This window comes from Leishmania braziliensis, chromosome 31, assembly GCF_000002845.2.
Source record: "Leishmania braziliensis MHOM/BR/75/M2904 complete genome, chromosome 31".
In the NCBI taxonomy this organism is placed as follows: Eukaryota; Euglenozoa; class Kinetoplastea; order Trypanosomatida; family Trypanosomatidae; genus Leishmania; species Leishmania braziliensis.
In genome coordinates this window covers 88468-105913 of record NC_009323.2, presented here as the reverse complement: position 1 = coordinate 105913, position 17446 = coordinate 88468, and the positions used below count along the sequence as shown (strand labels likewise).

At 58.8% G+C, this 17446-nt stretch overlaps 5 protein-coding genes and 1 pseudogene across 6 annotated transcripts; all 6 read left to right on the top strand.

The window, feature by feature from the left end:
- Positions 1–647: 647 nt before the first annotated feature.
- Positions 648–1670, top strand: LBRM_31_0390 (conserved hypothetical protein; the record flags this gene model as incomplete). Its single annotated transcript, XM_001566989.2, has 1 exon — positions 648–1670. One exon carries the CDS (start codon positions 648–650, stop codon positions 1668–1670), a length of 1023 nt encoding a protein of 340 aa, XP_001567039.1.
- Positions 1671–2592: 922 nt separating this feature from the next.
- On the top strand, positions 2593–3195 carry LBRM_31_0380 (hypothetical protein, unknown function; the record flags this gene model as incomplete). The annotated part of the gene is made up of 1 exon (XM_001566988.2): positions 2593–3195. The coding sequence occupies one exon, from the start codon at positions 2593–2595 to the stop codon at positions 3193–3195; it is 603 nt and encodes a 200-aa protein (XP_001567038.2).
- Positions 3196–4290: 1095 nt separating this feature from the next.
- Positions 4291–5013, top strand: LBRM_31_0370 (annotated as a pseudogene). Its single transcript has one exon. A coding segment is annotated over exon 1 (723 nt).
- A 2918-nt stretch (positions 5014–7931) lies between these two features.
- LBRM_31_0360 (putative ATP-dependent RNA helicase) lies at positions 7932–11504 on the top strand (the record flags this gene model as incomplete). The annotated part of the gene is made up of 1 exon (XM_001566987.1): positions 7932–11504. One exon carries the CDS (start codon positions 7932–7934, stop codon positions 11502–11504), a length of 3573 nt encoding a protein of 1190 aa, XP_001567037.1.
- A 439-nt stretch (positions 11505–11943) lies between these two features.
- On the top strand, positions 11944–13731 carry LBRM_31_0350 (conserved hypothetical protein; the record flags this gene model as incomplete). Its single annotated transcript, XM_001566986.2, has 1 exon — positions 11944–13731. The coding sequence occupies one exon, from the start codon at positions 11944–11946 to the stop codon at positions 13729–13731; it is 1788 nt and encodes a 595-aa protein (XP_001567036.2).
- Positions 13732–14539: 808 nt separating this feature from the next.
- LBRM_31_0340 (conserved hypothetical protein) lies at positions 14540–17119 on the top strand (the record flags this gene model as incomplete). The annotated part of the gene is made up of 1 exon (XM_001566985.1): positions 14540–17119. One exon carries the CDS (start codon positions 14540–14542, stop codon positions 17117–17119), a length of 2580 nt encoding a protein of 859 aa, XP_001567035.1.
- Positions 17120–17446: the final 327 nt, after the last annotated feature.

Genomic DNA, 17446 nt, shown 5'->3' with positions numbered 1-17446 from the left:
CTCCCCCGTCCGCCTACGGGTGATCGCACCGCACGTCTATGATGCTTTTGAGCTCATACAGAAGAGGAGGAGGAGTGCGGACTACCCTTTTTGCTTTCACCAGCCCCAGATGTCATCGCAACCCTTCTGGTTTGCTCACCGTTTTCCCTGGGGACACTTTGTCGCCTACTCCAGCGAATTTCTCTTTCCGCCCCCCTCTCTCTATGCGGTGAATCGTGTGGATCGAGCTGCGCAACGGTCACAGTGGATGGGCAGACAAGGTATCTCGGCGAAGGAGGCCGAGTCGTGTCTCCCTGATGCAGGAGGGAGAAGGCTGCATATGCTTCTCGCAGTAACCCCCCACCCCCACCCCCAGTCACTCATGCGTTTCGCCTCTTTTTTGTCTTTCAGTTTGCATTCTTTACTATCCGCATAGCCTGACGATATGCGGTTTCCATCATCTCCTCTCTCGTGTATTCCATAATCTCACGCACGTCTCTCCGCCCTCCACCCCCCTCAGCTGCTGCCGCAGACATCAACGCCGGCTGGCACCGTTGGGTTTGTATGGCAGCCGCTCTCAGTGCCTTTACCTCACGGTCTCTCTCAGCACCACACTTCTCCGCTCTCGCAAGCCAGCCCTTCTACATCCCCACCTCCATACATCAAAGATGCGTCTGCTTCACAAGTGCGACCTCTTTCGTGTGGTGCAGGACAGTGAGAATCATCTGACACCCGCCACACCGTACGGGGCCGCCATCAGCATCGCCACGACAGTCGTCCTGATGGTTCTCCTCATTAGCGAGGTCTATGGCTACTTCAGTGGGCATAAGAACTGCCACATCACACCGTCCGCCTTCAAGAATACTCTCGATGCTGACATGCAACGAAGACTGGACAGGCTACACTTCTCCATCGCCTTGCCCTACATGCCCTGCCATCGCATCGCCACAGAGACGGTCTCTGGGCTCGAGCACAACGAGGAGACAGAGCGGGACACGGAAGTGCGGCTCTACCACATACCCTACGGCTCCTTTGCCTCGAATTCGTCCGCTGCCTACATTTTTGGTGAGGCGCTGTCAGAGGTGCAGCGCGGCTGCCTCGTCACTGGCACCGCCCCCATCGCTGCCAGGCCTGCCTCCTTCAACATCATCCTGAAGGACAGCAGGAGGGCGGACTTCAGAAAGCACCGACCTGATTTTCAGATCCACTATTTCTCGGCCGGCAACGCGTACAAGGACTGGGGCGTTTCGCAGATCCGCCGTCAAACGCTCGAGCCGATGTCCAACTTCAAGAGCGCCACAGCTCCGCTGCACCGACAGTTTCACCAGTTCTTCCTGCAACTCATCCCAACCACGGTGGACCTCCCCGGCAAGGACGACCGCTTTGGCTACCAGTACACCGCCTTCTACTCGTTGGTGCTGTACAATGGCCAGGGCAGGGCACCTGGGCTGTACTTCTCCTACAGGCTTTCGCCCTTTTCGATGGATTGCATCGTGCAGTACGACACCATCAGCCACTTTCTGGTGAACTTATGCGCTGTAGTGGGCGGTGTCTACACTGTAGCGGGGATGGTGGGGGCTGGGTTGGAGTGGCTGGTGCGCGAGCGTCGCCTGAAAGAGGTGTCCGCCCGAAACCGCCGCAACGCCGAAACGCTCAAGAACGCCGCGGGTGAGGCACCCATCACGGTCTGAAGAGGGACTGTGGCGGAGACCAGAGCTGTGTGTTGTGTCGTGTGCACGTGGCTCTCTGTGAGGGCGGATGTGTATTGTGGCAGCTACTCCAACACGTCAGAGGGTGGTATGTGCGCATGCCTCTTCTCTCACTCTTCCGCCGTATCCATCTGGTGCTGGAGAATGAAAAGGCCAACCATCGTCAATGCCCATCGTCATGGAGAGCAGAACCCCGGGCTTCCCTTGTACTTGGCATAGCGCAGAGTAGGCTTACTATCGACGGCTAACTCCACGGAGGATGACTCTGCAGAGTGGCGGACTGCACTGTGCTTCCCGCAATTCACCAGCGGTGGTGTTCGGTTTGCCCGCTATTCCCTCCGCATTTTTCCTGCTTTTATTTCCCCTTTTCGCCTATGCGGGTTGCACTTGTGCACGAAGCGCGCTGGGGCTCAGCTGTGACACGTGGCATTGCGCTGCCGCTTCCCTCATCTGGCGCTACGCTGCAAAGTCTACACGCCGGCTCCTGCGACCTCTCCCTTTCTCAGCCCCGCTCGTTGCTGCATCACCATGCAGCTGGACTTCCACCTGGCCGATACCATCAAGTGGCTCTTGACAAGAGCGGTGTGAACAGCTGGACCTGGATGGTTACCTTGCCCTTGACGAGTAGCTGTTCCTGGCAGCGGTAGCGAAGGAGTTCCTGCACGGAGTGAAGCACTGCTTGCACGACGTCGACGGCGGTAGGATCCCAAACCAAGTTGAGCTCCTCACAGCAGATGGACCGGTGAAACCCACACAGCCGCACATTTAGGACTGCGACCTGCACAACTCTGGAGTTCAGCACGAACTCCCATTTTTCAATGCCTTCTTTGAGAACCAGCTCCCCGAGCTGGTAGAGGTGCTGCGGGACCGTGTAAGCTGCTGCGAGTGTCTAGAGCCATGCGACATGACCGACCCCATCTTGCTCTCCGTCACACTAAAGCTGAAGGTGAAGGAGGGCGGTGCGTGTCTGTGGCACTCAAAAAACCCCCTGGCCAGTCAAACAAGCGCCGCCTCACGATGGAGGTCTACCCAGCCGAGGACTGAACTCCGGAAATCGGTGGTGGGCTACAGCCGATTGCCTTTCCTCGGCCCCCGCACCACCGTACTTCCGAAGCTCTGCACTGCTGCTTTGTTCAAGTCCGACATGATGCTACACTGGGTGCGCCCCATCCTCAGCCACATGGGCAAGGCGCGATACTACTTCACGATTTGGTGCGACGAAACACTCACCAACAGCGACGAGCATCTCTTCCTCGGAGTGCAGCATCTCAAGAAAGGCGTCCTCTCCTTTCTGCGTCGCAGTACCGTGCAGCGAACCCTTTTCTGGGCCGTGTACAAAGCCGAATACAAGGCGCCTCTTGCCGAGTGCTTTAGCGCCAACACGGTAGACCTCGGGGTTGGCCTCCGCGAGCACCACACACATCTTCAGCAGCTTCTCATTCCTGAGAAGCTGCGCGTCTTTGTGAAGGATCTGAAGGAGTATCGCGAAGACCTCTGTGCAGAGTGACGTAAGTAGACGTAGAATGGAGTGGTGGTGAAGGAACTGAGTGGCACAGCCCCGAAGCGTACGGCGTCGTAGCTCCGCTTCGTTGCCTTCCCTGTCCCACCTATGCCTCCGCATCTTTGCTGTAGATCTGTGGGCGGATCTGCGGACGAAGCACAGGCACCCATGTTGATGCACGTCCCTACGACACACACGCGGATGCGCCTGCTGGCGACAGTCGCACGACAAATTCTCTGCCTCTGCGCGTAGACGTCAGAGCATGTTGTTTGCGGCAATGGGCAGCTCGACGAATGTGTAGGGGAGAGGTGGCGCACCACCTCTCCCCCAAAGGCGCTAGAAAGTGGGCGATGCTGAGCGAGAGGGAGGCGACTGCTGTCCTGGTTCACTGACACTCTGCACGCTGCCTCTGTCCTCGTCTACTTTTCCCACGTGTTCCACCGCGTGGGTGCGCAGTGTCTGTCTTTTGCGGCCACTTCTCTATGGGCGTTTTCGCCACTGGCGCAGACGGGCTTCCACCCACCTGCACGTATAACGTAATCGCTCGATGCGCTTTCCATTCTCCCCACCACACACCCCTGTTTTCTCATTTCACCCCCGCTTCTCTTTTTTTGCCTTGCCGGTACCTCTCTGTGCCTCACTCGCTTGCTCTCCTTTGGTCTCTCACCGCTTACGAGCAAGAAGTGCACGGCGCAAGCGGTGACTCGCCGTATGCACGTGTCGGCTTATGTGGGTGCCGCTGTATGTCTCTCGTTACGGCATAAGAGTCTGACGAACGAAGTCTCCTCGACCAACCACTCCTCTGCTCCCTGCGTGCTTGCATGCCTTCCAAGAGCCAAAGAACACGTCCAGTGAAGCACTCGTCTCAGCTGCATGCGTGTGCGTGCATAGGAAGAGGAGAGTCAAGGTTGCTCTCTTCACTCCTGGCATATTATCTCCTCCCGGACTGCCTTGTGCACTGACGCGGCTGGGGAGTCTGCGTGGTGACTGCGGCGCATTGGGGGCGGGACGACTCCACTCCTACTCCGCGCCCTTTTCTCCTGCTCCCCTCCCTTCCCCCCTATACGACACCAATGCCGAGGAGCACCAAGACAAGCGGGTCTCTCTCAAGCGCGCCTACTCGGCATCCACACATGCACGTGTACGGGAAGGCGGTACGCTATGCGTGCCCATCGACTTGGATACCCGCCGCGTCTACACAGCAGCCACAATCAAAGGCGTCTTCGCGGAGCAGACAAACTTCTCCCGCCCCAACCCCGGTGGAGATGTGGCGAAGCTTCGACAGCTAAAGGATGGCTGCAATGCCCTGTGCAGTTGCTCTAGCGAACCAGCAGCAGGTGCGTGATTGGCGACGACATACAGTGTCGCCCATATAAGCGCGTCCAACCGCTGCAGGCGCGGCAGCGGTGCGTACACTGGTACGTGGGGCTGTGACTGGCAAGCGCTACGCCAACGAGTCAACGAAGAATTTTCCTCGCTCCAGACATCGTCAGCTACTACGATCCGGGATCATCCGGCTTCACGCAAGAAGAGGTGGTCCACGCGGAGTGGGTCATGCGGCTGCGCATACTAAAGGGCACCTTGTGGAGCTGCCTCGTGTACGGCATTGTACGCTCTTTGCTGTTCATGTATTGACGCGGTAGGGGCGCAACACCGGCACACGACAGCAATGAGTCGTCCTACGAGCACCTGGAGGAGTCACGAGGGCAGCATATGCTCTCTCACATGCAACCGCAACCACTGCTGATTTTTACAGAAGGCAAGCACCTCGATACCTGACGGAGCGGTATGAGCGTGCTCAAGATCGAGAGCTTAATACGGTAGCGGACTGCGCTGCACCTTCCACAGCCCCTTCTCCGGCCGCACTACAATAGAACACATCCTTCTCATCTGAAAGTGTGTCGCTTCGCACGCAACCGAGGCCTCGTAGCGCATCTGCAGCTCGCAGTTCTGTGGGCCTTGGCATGAGCGATGAGGACAGCGATGACGACGATCAATGCTGAAACGTGTCTCCTTGCGTGCGGGAAGGGACGTGTATGGCGCTGCGCCGTGGCAACCTGCCTATCGCGGTGTTCACTCGTTTACGATGGGCGAGTTGCTCAAAACCTCCTCCCATCCTCGCTGCCACTGTCCATGACAGGACTCGCAATAACGCGCGAGTGACAGCGGTGCGGCGCGGCACTCATTTGTCTAGCCTCCAAGACGGCGACGACCAACCGACAGACACGTTACGGTGGATCGCTGGCTTCACACAGCGTAGCGGTGGCGCAAGCGCGTCGTGTAGGGAGAGGAAGACATGTGTATGGCATCCATGCGGTAGCATGTACAGAGTGGTACAACCACATTTTGCCCCTGTGGCCCTCGCACAAGACCAGTCGACAGTCACTGTCTAGGATCGCTAGCCAACGGCTGTTTCACTCTTCCATTGTACTCACCTTTCCTGGCCTTTTCTTGCCCATCACTGCACGACGCGAAAGACCACGTGCACCAGCCGTGATCACTTGTACTGCCAGCGGCACAGCTCGCTTTCTCCACTAGTCATTCCGCGGTTGACCGTTTGCGCGGACGTTGCGTCCGTCATGCCGCTTTCTGTGCCGTGCCACAGCGCAGCACCACAAGGTACGTCTCACCTCGGAGAAGCGTGCCGCCATTGCCGGCCTCCGTGCGGTTGTCTTCAGCGTCCGACGTGCGGAGTGTTGTGAGCCGATACTGGAGAAGCTGGCGGACAGCTGTACAATGTCCGACGACCTCTTCCTAAGCACGGCCATGTCCCCGATGGAGTGGGCAGAGCGTTACCAGTGCGTCCCAACTTCAAAGACCGGGAGACAGCGGTGCAAGCGGAACTTCCAGCGGTGGCGCTCACTGTGTGCCTCACCGCCGACCAGCCCCGCTAGTGCATTATTTCACTTCTGATGCCGCGGCAGGGTGACGACTTCGGTGCGCGCAATACACGGTGGCAGAGGGAAACAGTTTTGGCCACATTAGAGCAGCAGCGATACCCACCCGACTGAATACTCAGCGGACCGCCTCTCTTGTATGCGCGCCCACAGCTCACGCGATTCTCATTACGACTACGGCAGCCACCACGTTCGTTGACATCATGCTCTCGGAGGCGAGGCACACCTTCGCAGAGTCCTCGCATGTCCACGTGGTGCCGTGCGTCAACATCGCTGGGACGATGTACGCCGCAGCCGCCACTGCGATGTGGGCTTTGGTTGTGTTACGCCAAGCGATGGAGAGGCGCCTGTTGAGATGACCGGCGAAGATGGCGTCGTGTCGGAGGCCCTGAAAGGCGGCTTATGAGGACATGTGGTATCGCAACCGACGTCGTCTGCCTCAACTCTCGATTTGAGCGTGTGCACGAATACACACCGCTGCCCCTTCACGAGGCCACAACGTTGTGGTCGTGCGCGTCGTGCACGAAAATAGCGACAGATGTGGAAGGCGCCTTACTGGATGGGGTGCGTGGCTCGTGCGCCGCTGCTGCAAGGCGAGTGGTCGATTGTGTGCTCATCCTGTGCACCCTATCGAGCACTCAGCTATAACAACAACATCTGCTGCTGCTTCTGGTGCTATTCTTTTGCTCTTCTCCTTCTTACACTGTGCCCTGTTCAGATACTGCCGCTATCGTGCAGCTCCGTCAGTGCGCATGTCATTGATGAGTTGCCCTCCCTCCCCCCAAACAAGAGACCGTTTTGTTTGGTTGTTTTGTTCTCTACTGCGCCCTCGTTAGTGCTCACCACCCCTCCGTATGCGAAGTCGAGGCGCTTTTTCGCAGCATGCTGCTCTGCCCCTCGCCCTCTCTTCACCTCCGCTGTGCGTTCGCCGGCCTCTTCATCGCGTCAGGGCATCACTGATCACTGATAGCCCAGCCAACTCGTCAATCCTGTCCCTCCTTTTAGCCGCGTAGCGCTACGAACGCCCCCACCTCTGCTGCCTGTACCCGCTCCGCTTGCGATTCGGGGTGGCGACAAGTGCGGAATCCTCTCAAGAGTAGTGTAGAAGCAGCTGTATGGGCAGTGGCTTACATGCTTGTCTGCGGTGGGCCCCCCCTCTCGGCCAGCTGCTGTCCTATAGTGCAACCAAGAGAGGAAGGGAGGAAGGCAACGGAGGCTTTGCAACGAGCAAGCAAGGGTGATAGGGTGCGCACATAGCGGTCATTGCTGGACCTTTCGTTGCTCGACTCGGCACGCCTACCGCTGCACCTTCACTTCGATCTGTCATGGTGCACGTGCGGTAACGCATTCCTACTTTCTTCTCTGTGTTGTCTCGCTCGCCCCTCGCTGTTTGAGTCTCTTACGCACGCAAACATACACCACAACTTGAGTCAGTAAAGCAGTGGAATCGGCGTGTTTTGCTGATTGTATCCCGACAGTCGTTCTCCCACTTCTCTCTTCGCCTCGCCGCGCCACACACTGTGCCCGCTCCTCTCCAACCCATTGAACCGGCTAAGCACGGGCACAGGCATCCACATTCTTTCCGTGTCTCTCATCAGTTGATCCCAGTGCCAAACGTAAGTGACTTGACCCTTCCATAGCGACTGTGCACACGCAGCACCACATCACGGGGACATCGCCCCTCTGCTGCACCTTCATCGCCTCTGGGGGCCATAGAGAGCCGCGTATTCCTTTCGTGTTCGCTCTGCGTACGCTCCTCAAGCCTCTCCCGCCCCTCGCCCTCCCTCTCGTCCCTAGCCTCCCTTTCCACCACTTGTAAGGACTGCCTCAGTGTATTTCCTCGGCATGCCTCGCCGCCCAGGTCCACAGATTAAGCGCGCCAGCGACAAGGAGAATAAGGATGGCGCTGGCACGCGCAGTGATACGGTAAAGGTAGCAGTCACCCCACCAGCGCCGACGAATGAGCAATGGTCCACCAACAAGCAAGGAGGTAACGTGCTGCAGTGGCTGGCGCAGAAGACCGACGCGACCGCGCCGGCACCCACATCGCGCGGCGCCGTGGAGTACCTAAACCAGGCCAAGAAGCCAAAGAGCTACGCCGCAGCGGCAGCCCTGAGCGGCGCCAAGGCGAAGCCGAGCGCAACCGCGGAGAAGCCAGCAGAGAAGGCTGTAGACCAGCTGGCCGCCAAGGTACCTCGGAGCGCACCAGCCAAAGAGCCTGTGAAGACTGGCAAGAGGGATGCTGCGAAGGCCGCCTCGAAGGAGCTGACCAAGGTGGTGCTCAAGGACACAGTGAAGGCGGTTCCATCCAAGGTGACGCCGAAGGAGGCTCCTAAGTCCGAAGCGCAGCCCCCAGCAGAAGCAGCAGCCGAGTTCAGTGCAGTCCCAAAGCCGCGCTCAAAGGCTGCTCCCGAAGCACTGCCAGAGCCGAAGGAGTCGGATGGCACTGCTGGCAATCTTGCTCAGCTCGCTCCTGCGAAGGCAATGGGTGCGCTGACGGGCGCCACAAAGGCTACTGACGAGCTGGTGAAGACCGCCGAGTTACCGACCTCGGCAACAACGCATCTGCTCTCCAAGCCAGCCCCGAGGTCCTCTGCATCGACTCTGGCAAACAATGTCCGGCCGGAAGTTCCGCCTCCACGGCGGGTGCGCGGCCGCCGTCGTGACGATGACCGCGCCGTGCGCGCGCAGCAGCGCATTGAGCAGGAGCAGGAGAGTGCGCAGCGCCGCCACGACGAAGCTATGCGCACAGATGCCGAATACAAGCAGCGCTTCGAGACGATGCAGGAGATGCAGACGGCCATGCAGGTATCGCAGGCGGAGTTCTTTGACAAGTACCGGCGCCAGGAGACGCTCCTGCTGAACCACGTCGTGACGGAGCGGCTTGACATGCCGGTCATCCTCGAACTTATCGAACAGCACGACGTTGTCTTTGTTTGCACCGACACCGGAAGTGGCAAGAGCACCGGCGTCCCGAAGGCGCTGCTCGAGCTGTCGTCGGACACGAAGGTGGTCAGCACCCAGCCCCGCCGCACTGCGACGGTGGCGATTTCAAACCGCGTGGCGAGTCTTCGCCGCGAGCGCGTCGGCGAGGACGTCGGCTACTGGATCCGCGGTGATAAGAAGGGAGATGAGCAGACGCGCTTGTGGTACATGACGAGCTACACGCTGTTGCTGCGTATTCTCGAAAACCCGGCGGAGCTGCCGTTCACGCACATTGTGCTCGATGAGTTTCACGAGCGGCAGCCAGACCTCGAGGTGACAGTGGCGCTGCTACGATTGGCGCTGCTCAACAAGACATCACACTTCAAGCTGGTGCTCATGAGCGCCACCCTCAACACGGAGGACTGGGAGGAGTACTTCTCTGGCCTCCGCGTTGCCACTTACAAGCAAAGCGAGCCAGAGCACCCCATCCACGACTACTTCCTGGAGGAAACCTGCACCCTCCTCGGCACGGACTACCACGCCCCGCCGCAGCTGGTGTCGCGCGGTGTTGTGGACAAGGGCACGATGGAGAAGCACTTCTACCTGGCCCAAAACTTGATCTTTTTCCTCAACAGCTGCTCGAACCCGGTGCACTCAATCCTCGTGTTTCTGCCAGGGAGGGCACAGGTAGAGACGATGAGCATGTGGCTACGCACGCAACTATCTCACCGGGTCGACGCGGTGCCATGGCACAGCGCGGTGAACCTGAGCGAGATCGAGGCGGCAATGAGGCGTCACATACCGGGGCGACAGAAGGTATACCTCGCCACCGACATCGCCGAGGTATCCATCACGCTGCCAGATGTGGTGTACGTCATCGACCTGGTGCTGGTGAAGCGGCCAAAGATTTCGAAGGAGTCGCCGTCCTCCATTCAGTACCCGCCTCTCGTGACGCAGTGGATCTCGCGTGGCAGCGTGGCGCAGCGTCGGGGCCGCATCGGCCGCGTGCAGCAGGGCTTTTACTTCTGCCTCTTCCCCGCTGTTCAAATAACTGACCTGCCAACCTACTCCCAGCCACCGATTGAAAACTCCCGCATCGACGAGCTTTCATTGCACTGCCTGCAGGTGGTAAGCAACCCGGTGGCCATCTTCAGCCTGTGTCACGGCCAGCCCCTCGTGGGGGTGATTGAGTCATCCATGAACATGCTCACGCAGCTCGGCTGCATTCTCGACGCGAAGGACCCGCTCTCCGCCGGCGAGCGCATTGATGAGATCTACAACCGCCAGAACGAGTCGTGGAGCCGCATGATCATGGCAGCGGCACAGGCGGAGGTGATGACGGACATTCCCGAGTACCACTGCACGTTTATCGGCCGCATTCTGCAGCTCATTCCAGTCTCCCCGCAGCCTGGCATGCTTGTCTTCTTCGGCTTCCTCACAGGACTCGAGTCTCTCATGATCCTCGCCGCAGCCGTCACAAGCAGCCTCTCGCCGTTCAGCATCAACGCCAATGAAGGCCGGCAGCGCCACTTTAACGTCGCGCGTGCAATGGAGGAAACGGAGAACGCCATGCGTGAGTTCTGCTGCGGGCTGCGTAGCGATATTGTAGCGGTGATGAAGGCGGCGCTCCTCTTCCGCATTGAGCAGCAGCGGCACGGCGATAGTATGGAGACGGTGCGCCAATGGTGCCTTCAGAAGTACCTCAGCTACGACAAGCTCATGGCTATTGTCGACCTGGAGAACCACATCAAGTACGAGCTGGCAGAGTTCATGCCATTCCGCAGCATCGTTGAGGCGGAGAAGCTGCTGGAGCAGCTGGACAAACTCGCCTCAATGGTGGCTGTCATGACGAACGTCGCCTTCGTCGCGCAGTCGCTGGAGGTGACAAGCGAGAACAACTCCTACACGAACTCGAAGGAGATGGCGCTTGGCATCTTCAGCGATCTCACCGCCGTGCCCGACATTCATTCACCGAGCTGTCTGCGGTGGCAGGAGGGCGACGTCATTATCCCAGTGCAGTTGAGCCTTATCTTCGACAAGCTGCTGGCAAGTTTCTCAACGGCCATCGCGTCACCGAAACAGTTCTGGATGTCGCTGCTGCTCTTCTCGCAGAGAGTGCACTACGCCACGTTCAGCGACGATGAGGGCACCTTTCACGTCTTTGCGCTCTCGTACGGTGGCAAGGAGCGCTACGTGGAGGTGGACGAGATCACCGGCTACGTTGTGCTTGAGTTCCGCCGCAAACTGTCGGCCATCTGCGGAGTGCTGCGCCTGACCCACGCCAACCGACTCCTCTATGAGGACCATATCAATACGCTGCTCAGCAGCTATTCCCTGGCACCGTTGCAGGATCTGCAGCGCGAGGTGATAACGGCCCTTGTCTCCATCTTCAACAACTTGGAAGACATGACCGCCGACGAGGTGGAGCACGACGAGGACGACCTAGATTTGGTGTCGCTGCTGTCCTTTGTGCTGCCGACGCGCACGACGTGAAGACGGCAGTGGGTGATGGATCGGTGATTTGGGGTTGGTGCGCGAGGTTGGCAGCGATATCAGCTCGTGTTGGAGGTGATGTGTGTTCGTTCTCCTCGTTGTGCGTCTGTACGCGCGGGCGTGTGCAGAGAAGCCCCTGGCAGAGCGAAGAGGGATGTGAAAGAGGGAGGTGGAGGGGTAGGGATATTGGCTGCGCTCCGCCACTCCTGTCCTCTCTCCCACCTGTGCGCGCGGGTGGGGAGGGGTGCCTGTGTGTCTGTGAACCCCGCAGGTGCCGCGTATTGTCGGTGTTTTGGAGGCACGCGCTCCGTGCGCATAACAACGGACGAACAAGTGTCATGCGCAGGGCAAGTCAACATCTCTTCGGACCGCCGCTTGTCATGTTCTCTCGGCGTGGTCGCCTTGGGCTGTCCGAGCACGGCGCTTCGCGTCCTGCGAGATGGGAATCTCGGCAAAAAAAAGGGCTCGCATATGCACACGAGCGGTTGAATCTGCACAACTGCAAGCGCCAACGAACAGCACGAGCGCACAGGGTGAACGTCGTCGTGGAAATGTGCTTGGCGATGTTGTTGACCACCCTCTGTTACTACAGCAACACCACTACTTGCTTGTTCTCTTCGTGTTTCTCTTCTTTGCTCACGCCACTGCAGTGCGTCAGAACTGGAGCGACCGCGCACACACTCCCACCCATCAATACACAATGACGAAGTCAACGTCTCTCAAAAATGGTAACGGCGGCAAGCGCGCCAGCGAGGCGCCATCGCAGAAGGTGGTGCTCAAGAAGGCCAAGGCAGAGGTGGCAGCCACGCTGCGCAAGTCGTCGCACGGCAGCCAGAGGCCGCTGAACTTCTTCTCCTGGCTCTTAAAGACGTCCCGCGTGGAGTTCTTCCGCAAATACTTTGAAAAGAAGCCTCTCGTTGCTTCGCACGGAAATTGCGAGTACTTTGCAAGGGGGCTGCCTGGTGTGGTTCCCCCGGTAGACTGGTCCACAAAGCGCATGCTAGAGCACATCAAGATGCACCCGTCGCGCTACGGCACCGACCTCAACGTTGTCAAGTTCGATTCCAAGCTGAAAAAGCGCGTCTCCTACAGGACGGAGGGTCTTGTTGATGCGGCAGAGCTGGAGAGGTGTATGAAGACAGGGTGGTCCGTTCGCTTTCTCCGACCTCACGAGTTCCTCGAGAGTAACTCTGCCTTCATCGGGTGTATGGAACAGGAGTTCAACTGCTACTGCGGCGTGAACAGCTACTGGACGCCGGCGAACAGTCAGGGATTCGCACCGCACTACGACGACGTTGACGTGTTTCTTCTGCAGCTTGAGGGCGAGAAGCTGTGGCGCCTCTACGACCCGCCGGAGGAAGTCGATGTGCTGACGCGCCACTCCAGCGAGGACTACGCCCCTGAGCAGTTGCCCACGCCAAATCACACCATCACCTTGAAAGCCGGGGATGTGCTGTACATGCCACGCGGTACGGTGCACCAGGGAAAGACCAACCTCAAGACACACTCGCTGCACATCACTTTCTCAGCCAACCAGATGAACTCATGGGCAGACTTCATGATTCGCTCTGCGCAGTACACCATCGAGACGCTTGCCGCCAACAAGCTGGAATGGCGCTGCGCCCTGCCGCGCGATGTACCACAGGTGATGGGGGCGATTAACCATCCCGTCTTCCGCAACACCCACGGCCTTGCCGTGCTCAGCGAGAACCAGCAGGAGCGCCGCGCTAGTCTGCAGAAGAAGCTGCGCGAGATGGCGGCGGAGGTGACGCTGCTTCTCACGGACGAGACGAACATGGATGTGTGTACCGACGTGTACGGCAAGGAGACAATCCGAAAAATGCAGCCACCCTCCATGGCGTACAGTGGCGCGGCTTCGTCCTCAACAGGGCTTGACCACGCCTCCCACGTGCGCCTCATCTCTCGCAGCTGCATGCAGTTGTTGCTGAACGTGCCTGGCGAGGCGCGGGTTTATCACATTGGACGAAATTCGGCCGTCTGCCTCGCTGGGGAGCTCGGCGAGCTGCGCTTTGAGGCCGAATTTGCGCCAGCAATTGCCACACTGCTATCGAGCTACCCAAAGACAATGTTAGTGGCTGCGCTGCCCTTCCCGGGCTTCGACGATCCCGAGGATGTGGCGGAGAACCAACTGCTGCTCGTTGAGACGCTGCGGGATGCAGGGCTGCTGCACGTGGTGTCCTCTGCTAACGGTAACGCATCGAGTTAGGGGCCCAACGCTAAGGTATCACTATCCCCACATTGCTGCCCCGAACTTCTGCGCCACTGAACACCCCTCGTGGGTTGCTGTGCCGACACAAACAAAGCTGCTCGAAAGGGGAAGGGGCGAAGAGAGGTGAGGTGAGGGCTTCTTCGGCAGGGACAACGAGGAAGGGAGTTGTTAGCGGCAGACTTCGAAGCAAGCGCAAGCCCACGTCGGCGGAAGCCGGCACGATACGACACTAAAAAGGCTGAAACGACGAGCGAGCTTTGTTGCCGAGCTAATGACGGCGGGGCCTTGACAGAAAAGCGAGTCGGCTCTTGGGCGCCACATTTCTTATCACATTCACCCCACGCCTCCCGCCTGTATGGCCGCCGCACCTCAGACTGCCGAGCTTCTCACCTCTCCATCCTTCTGCACGTTCTGCGGATTTTATTCAGGATTGTTGATGCCGTTTCGCAGTTTCGTGATACCCACTCACTCCTGAAACAGCTGTGCGAACTGTGCTCTTCGATTCCTCAAGACAACGAGGAAGAGGATGCGGAGCGCGTGTCACCACGAATGCAAGCAGCTTCGATGTCCTTCTCTCTCTTCCCTATCCCCGAACCCACACGTACCCTCATCATCTCGGTGCCTTCACATGCTGTTGCCGCCGCACCTCCAACTCTTCTCCAGTCCCTCCTTCGACTACCCCCTCCACTGCTTTCTCTCTTCGGCGCATATCAGCCTCACGCCTTGGCAAAGACTTCGTGCGTCTTGCTGTTGGTTCTGTGTACATACACACACCGATACGCACCACAACACCTAGTGGTGCAACATGAATCTCGATGTCGTGGACGCGACTGCCGAGGCGCTGCCCCTTGAGCTGCTCAACAACACGAACAAAGAGCTCACCGCCCAGCTCACGCGCTTTGAGCAGCAGCTGGAGGAGCGGCAGGGCAGCGTCGAAGACCAGCGGCGGCGACTGCAGTTTATGAAGGAGCACCTCAGCAATGTCCGAGCAGAAATTGTCAACACACAGAGCCTCTCCGAGACAAAGAAGCGCGAGGTGGAGTCGGAGGAGAGCATGTGCCGCGTCATGGAGCGCGAATGCGCGCGGCTGCAGCAGCGGCAAACGCAGCTGGAGCAAAACTCCGAGGACGTCCGAGACCGGCTGACGTCGGTACAGGACCGCATCTTTCGTGGAAATCTGAAGCTCGAGGAGCTCAAGACTTCACTGGACTACAACCAGGAGGAGCTGGAGCAGTGGGACGAGGCCCGCCGGCAGAAGGAGGAGGATGAGCTCGCCATCGCGCAGTACTCCAAGATGGATGAGACAAAGGTGAAGCAGCTCACCCAGCGCATCGAGAAGCTCGAGAACGGCGTGCGGAAGCAGCGCAAGCAGCTTGACGAGGAGGTGCTGGCCACGCAGCACGTGCAGGGGGAGCTGGACCGTGTCGCCAACGAGTACCGCAAGCTTCACGACGACCGTAGTGGCATACTGGACGAGTGGGAGTTGGTGGTTCGCACCATCGCCGAGCGTGACGAGGCCATCCGCATCGCGGCAGAGCAGTACGCCGAGGGCGTTGCCTGGATTCTGCAGCGGCAGCAGCTCAAGAAGTCGCTCTCGGCCTCACTGGATGAGGCGCAGGAGGAGACGGAGGTGATCAACTACACCATCCAAGAGCGCGAAAAGACGTCGCACAAGCTGCAGGAGGCGGTGCCGGTGCTGACCCAGCAGGTGCAGAGCGTACAGGATGAGGTGGATGCCCTGCGCGAGAAGGCGTCGCGGGCCACGCGGGACAAGCGGGCGGTGATCCTGCAGCTGGAGGAGACCATCACAGAGATCGAGCGCCGGAAAAGGGAGCTGGCAATGACCGAGAAGGGCCGAACCACTGCTGCGGAGAAGCTGAAGGAGGAGGAGATGACTGCCAACGACCTTCAGAAGCAAGCCCAGTTTATTGCCCAGCTGCTGAAGGACGCCGAGATGGCCTCCCACAAGATCACCAGGGATATTGAGCAGCTCAAGACGACGACCTTCAGGGCGAACCAGGAGCTTGCTAAGGTGCGCGCCGCCCAGACGACGAGCCTGAGCGAGATCAGTGGGGCACAGGCACAGGGCAAGAACTACAAGGCCAAGATCGATCAACTCGATGGCGAATCCTTTGCTCAGCAAGGGGTGCTGTACAACATCGAGTTCAGTGTTCAGCAGATAGAGAAGCGTGTCAGTCGTGCCAAGGGCGAACGCACCGAGGAGGAGCGGAAGGAGCTGCGCAGAAAGATCGATCTTCTGCAGACCACACTTGACGAGCTCGAGAAGCAAAACCGAATTCTGCAGAACCAAGTGAAGCGGGTGCGAGAGGAGATGCGGAAGTCGTCCATTCTGATCGAGAAGTTGGAGGCGACAAAGAAGCGGTCTCTCGAGGAGGTGTTAGAGATGGACCTGCGTTGCACACACAGTGACCGTGAAGAGAAGCAGCTGGAGAAGCAGCGTGAGGACCTCCTCATCAAGGTGGACACGTTAGAGCTGCAGCTGGGCCGCCTGCGCAACTTGCTAAGAGTCAAGGACGCAGAGTTGCTCACGTTGGAGGAAAAGAAGCGTCAACTGGAGGCTGACGTGGCGGAGCGCGAGGCGGAGATTGAGGTGCATCACCGTCTGCTCAGGATGGAAGCGAAGCTGGCGGAGGAAGAGCGCAAGCGCCTTGTGACGGAGCTGCTGGAGCGTCAGAAGAACTTGACAGCGGTGAAGAACAGGCAGGAGGTGCTTGTAGGTCGCATGGACCCGGCACATGCGCGACTGTCGCAGGTCCAACTCGTTATTGCGGCAGCGAAAGAGCGCGAGGACCTCCAGTACCGTGGGGACTCCCTTGATGCGCGCATCCGTCGCATGGAGAAGGAGATGCTGAAGCTAGAGAAGACGATCGCTATCATCAGGGCAAGCAATGAGCAGTACAGGCACCAGTTCGACAAGGTTTCTGACAAGGACGAGGAGGTGCAAACGCAGAAGGCCCTAAAGAACAAGTTCAAGGAGCTCAAGAGCGCGATAAGCCGCCGCACTCTGGAGGTAAACGACTTTCAGGCCACCACACGCAACAAGCAGGAGGAGCTGCGGGCACTGCAGTTTGAGAAACAGCGTGTTGGGCACATGCAGGAGCAGCTGTTGAAGGAGTATGAAGCTGTCACGCAAGACATTCTAGCGTTGCGTGAGGCCGCCATTCGCTATGATCAAGCCATCGAGAAGGCCAAGGGGAACGTCGATGCAGCTGTGGTGGGCGATATCGAACTTGTTTGTACACGCGAGAGGCTGGACAACACCATCGCTCAGCTTCTCTCTCTCTCCCGAGAGGCTGGTGAGGAGGTGCTCGATGTGGTTAAACAGATGCTCACTGCCCATCAGCTGTCCATCGAAGGTGCCTAGGGGGTGATGAACAACGCCACACATGCAGTGCCTCTTCATGGGTAGCGCTAACCTCGCGTTGTGGGTGCGCGATGGCGGCTTTGCGCTGCTGTCTCCGTCCTCCGCCCTTCTCCATGATTCGTCTTGATGGGTCCTGTCGCTGACGTCCTTCCCTCTTCCTCGCTTCATTCGCTACGCAGGGCGATGATACTGATGTAGACTACCGCCGTGTATCGCGGCTGTACCGCATGCTTTACAGCACCAGAGAACATTTGAGTCACTTAAGTGCACTTGACAGGTGCACGTCTTGTCTTCGCTGCTTTGTGGCACGCACTTCGCCCCATCTTG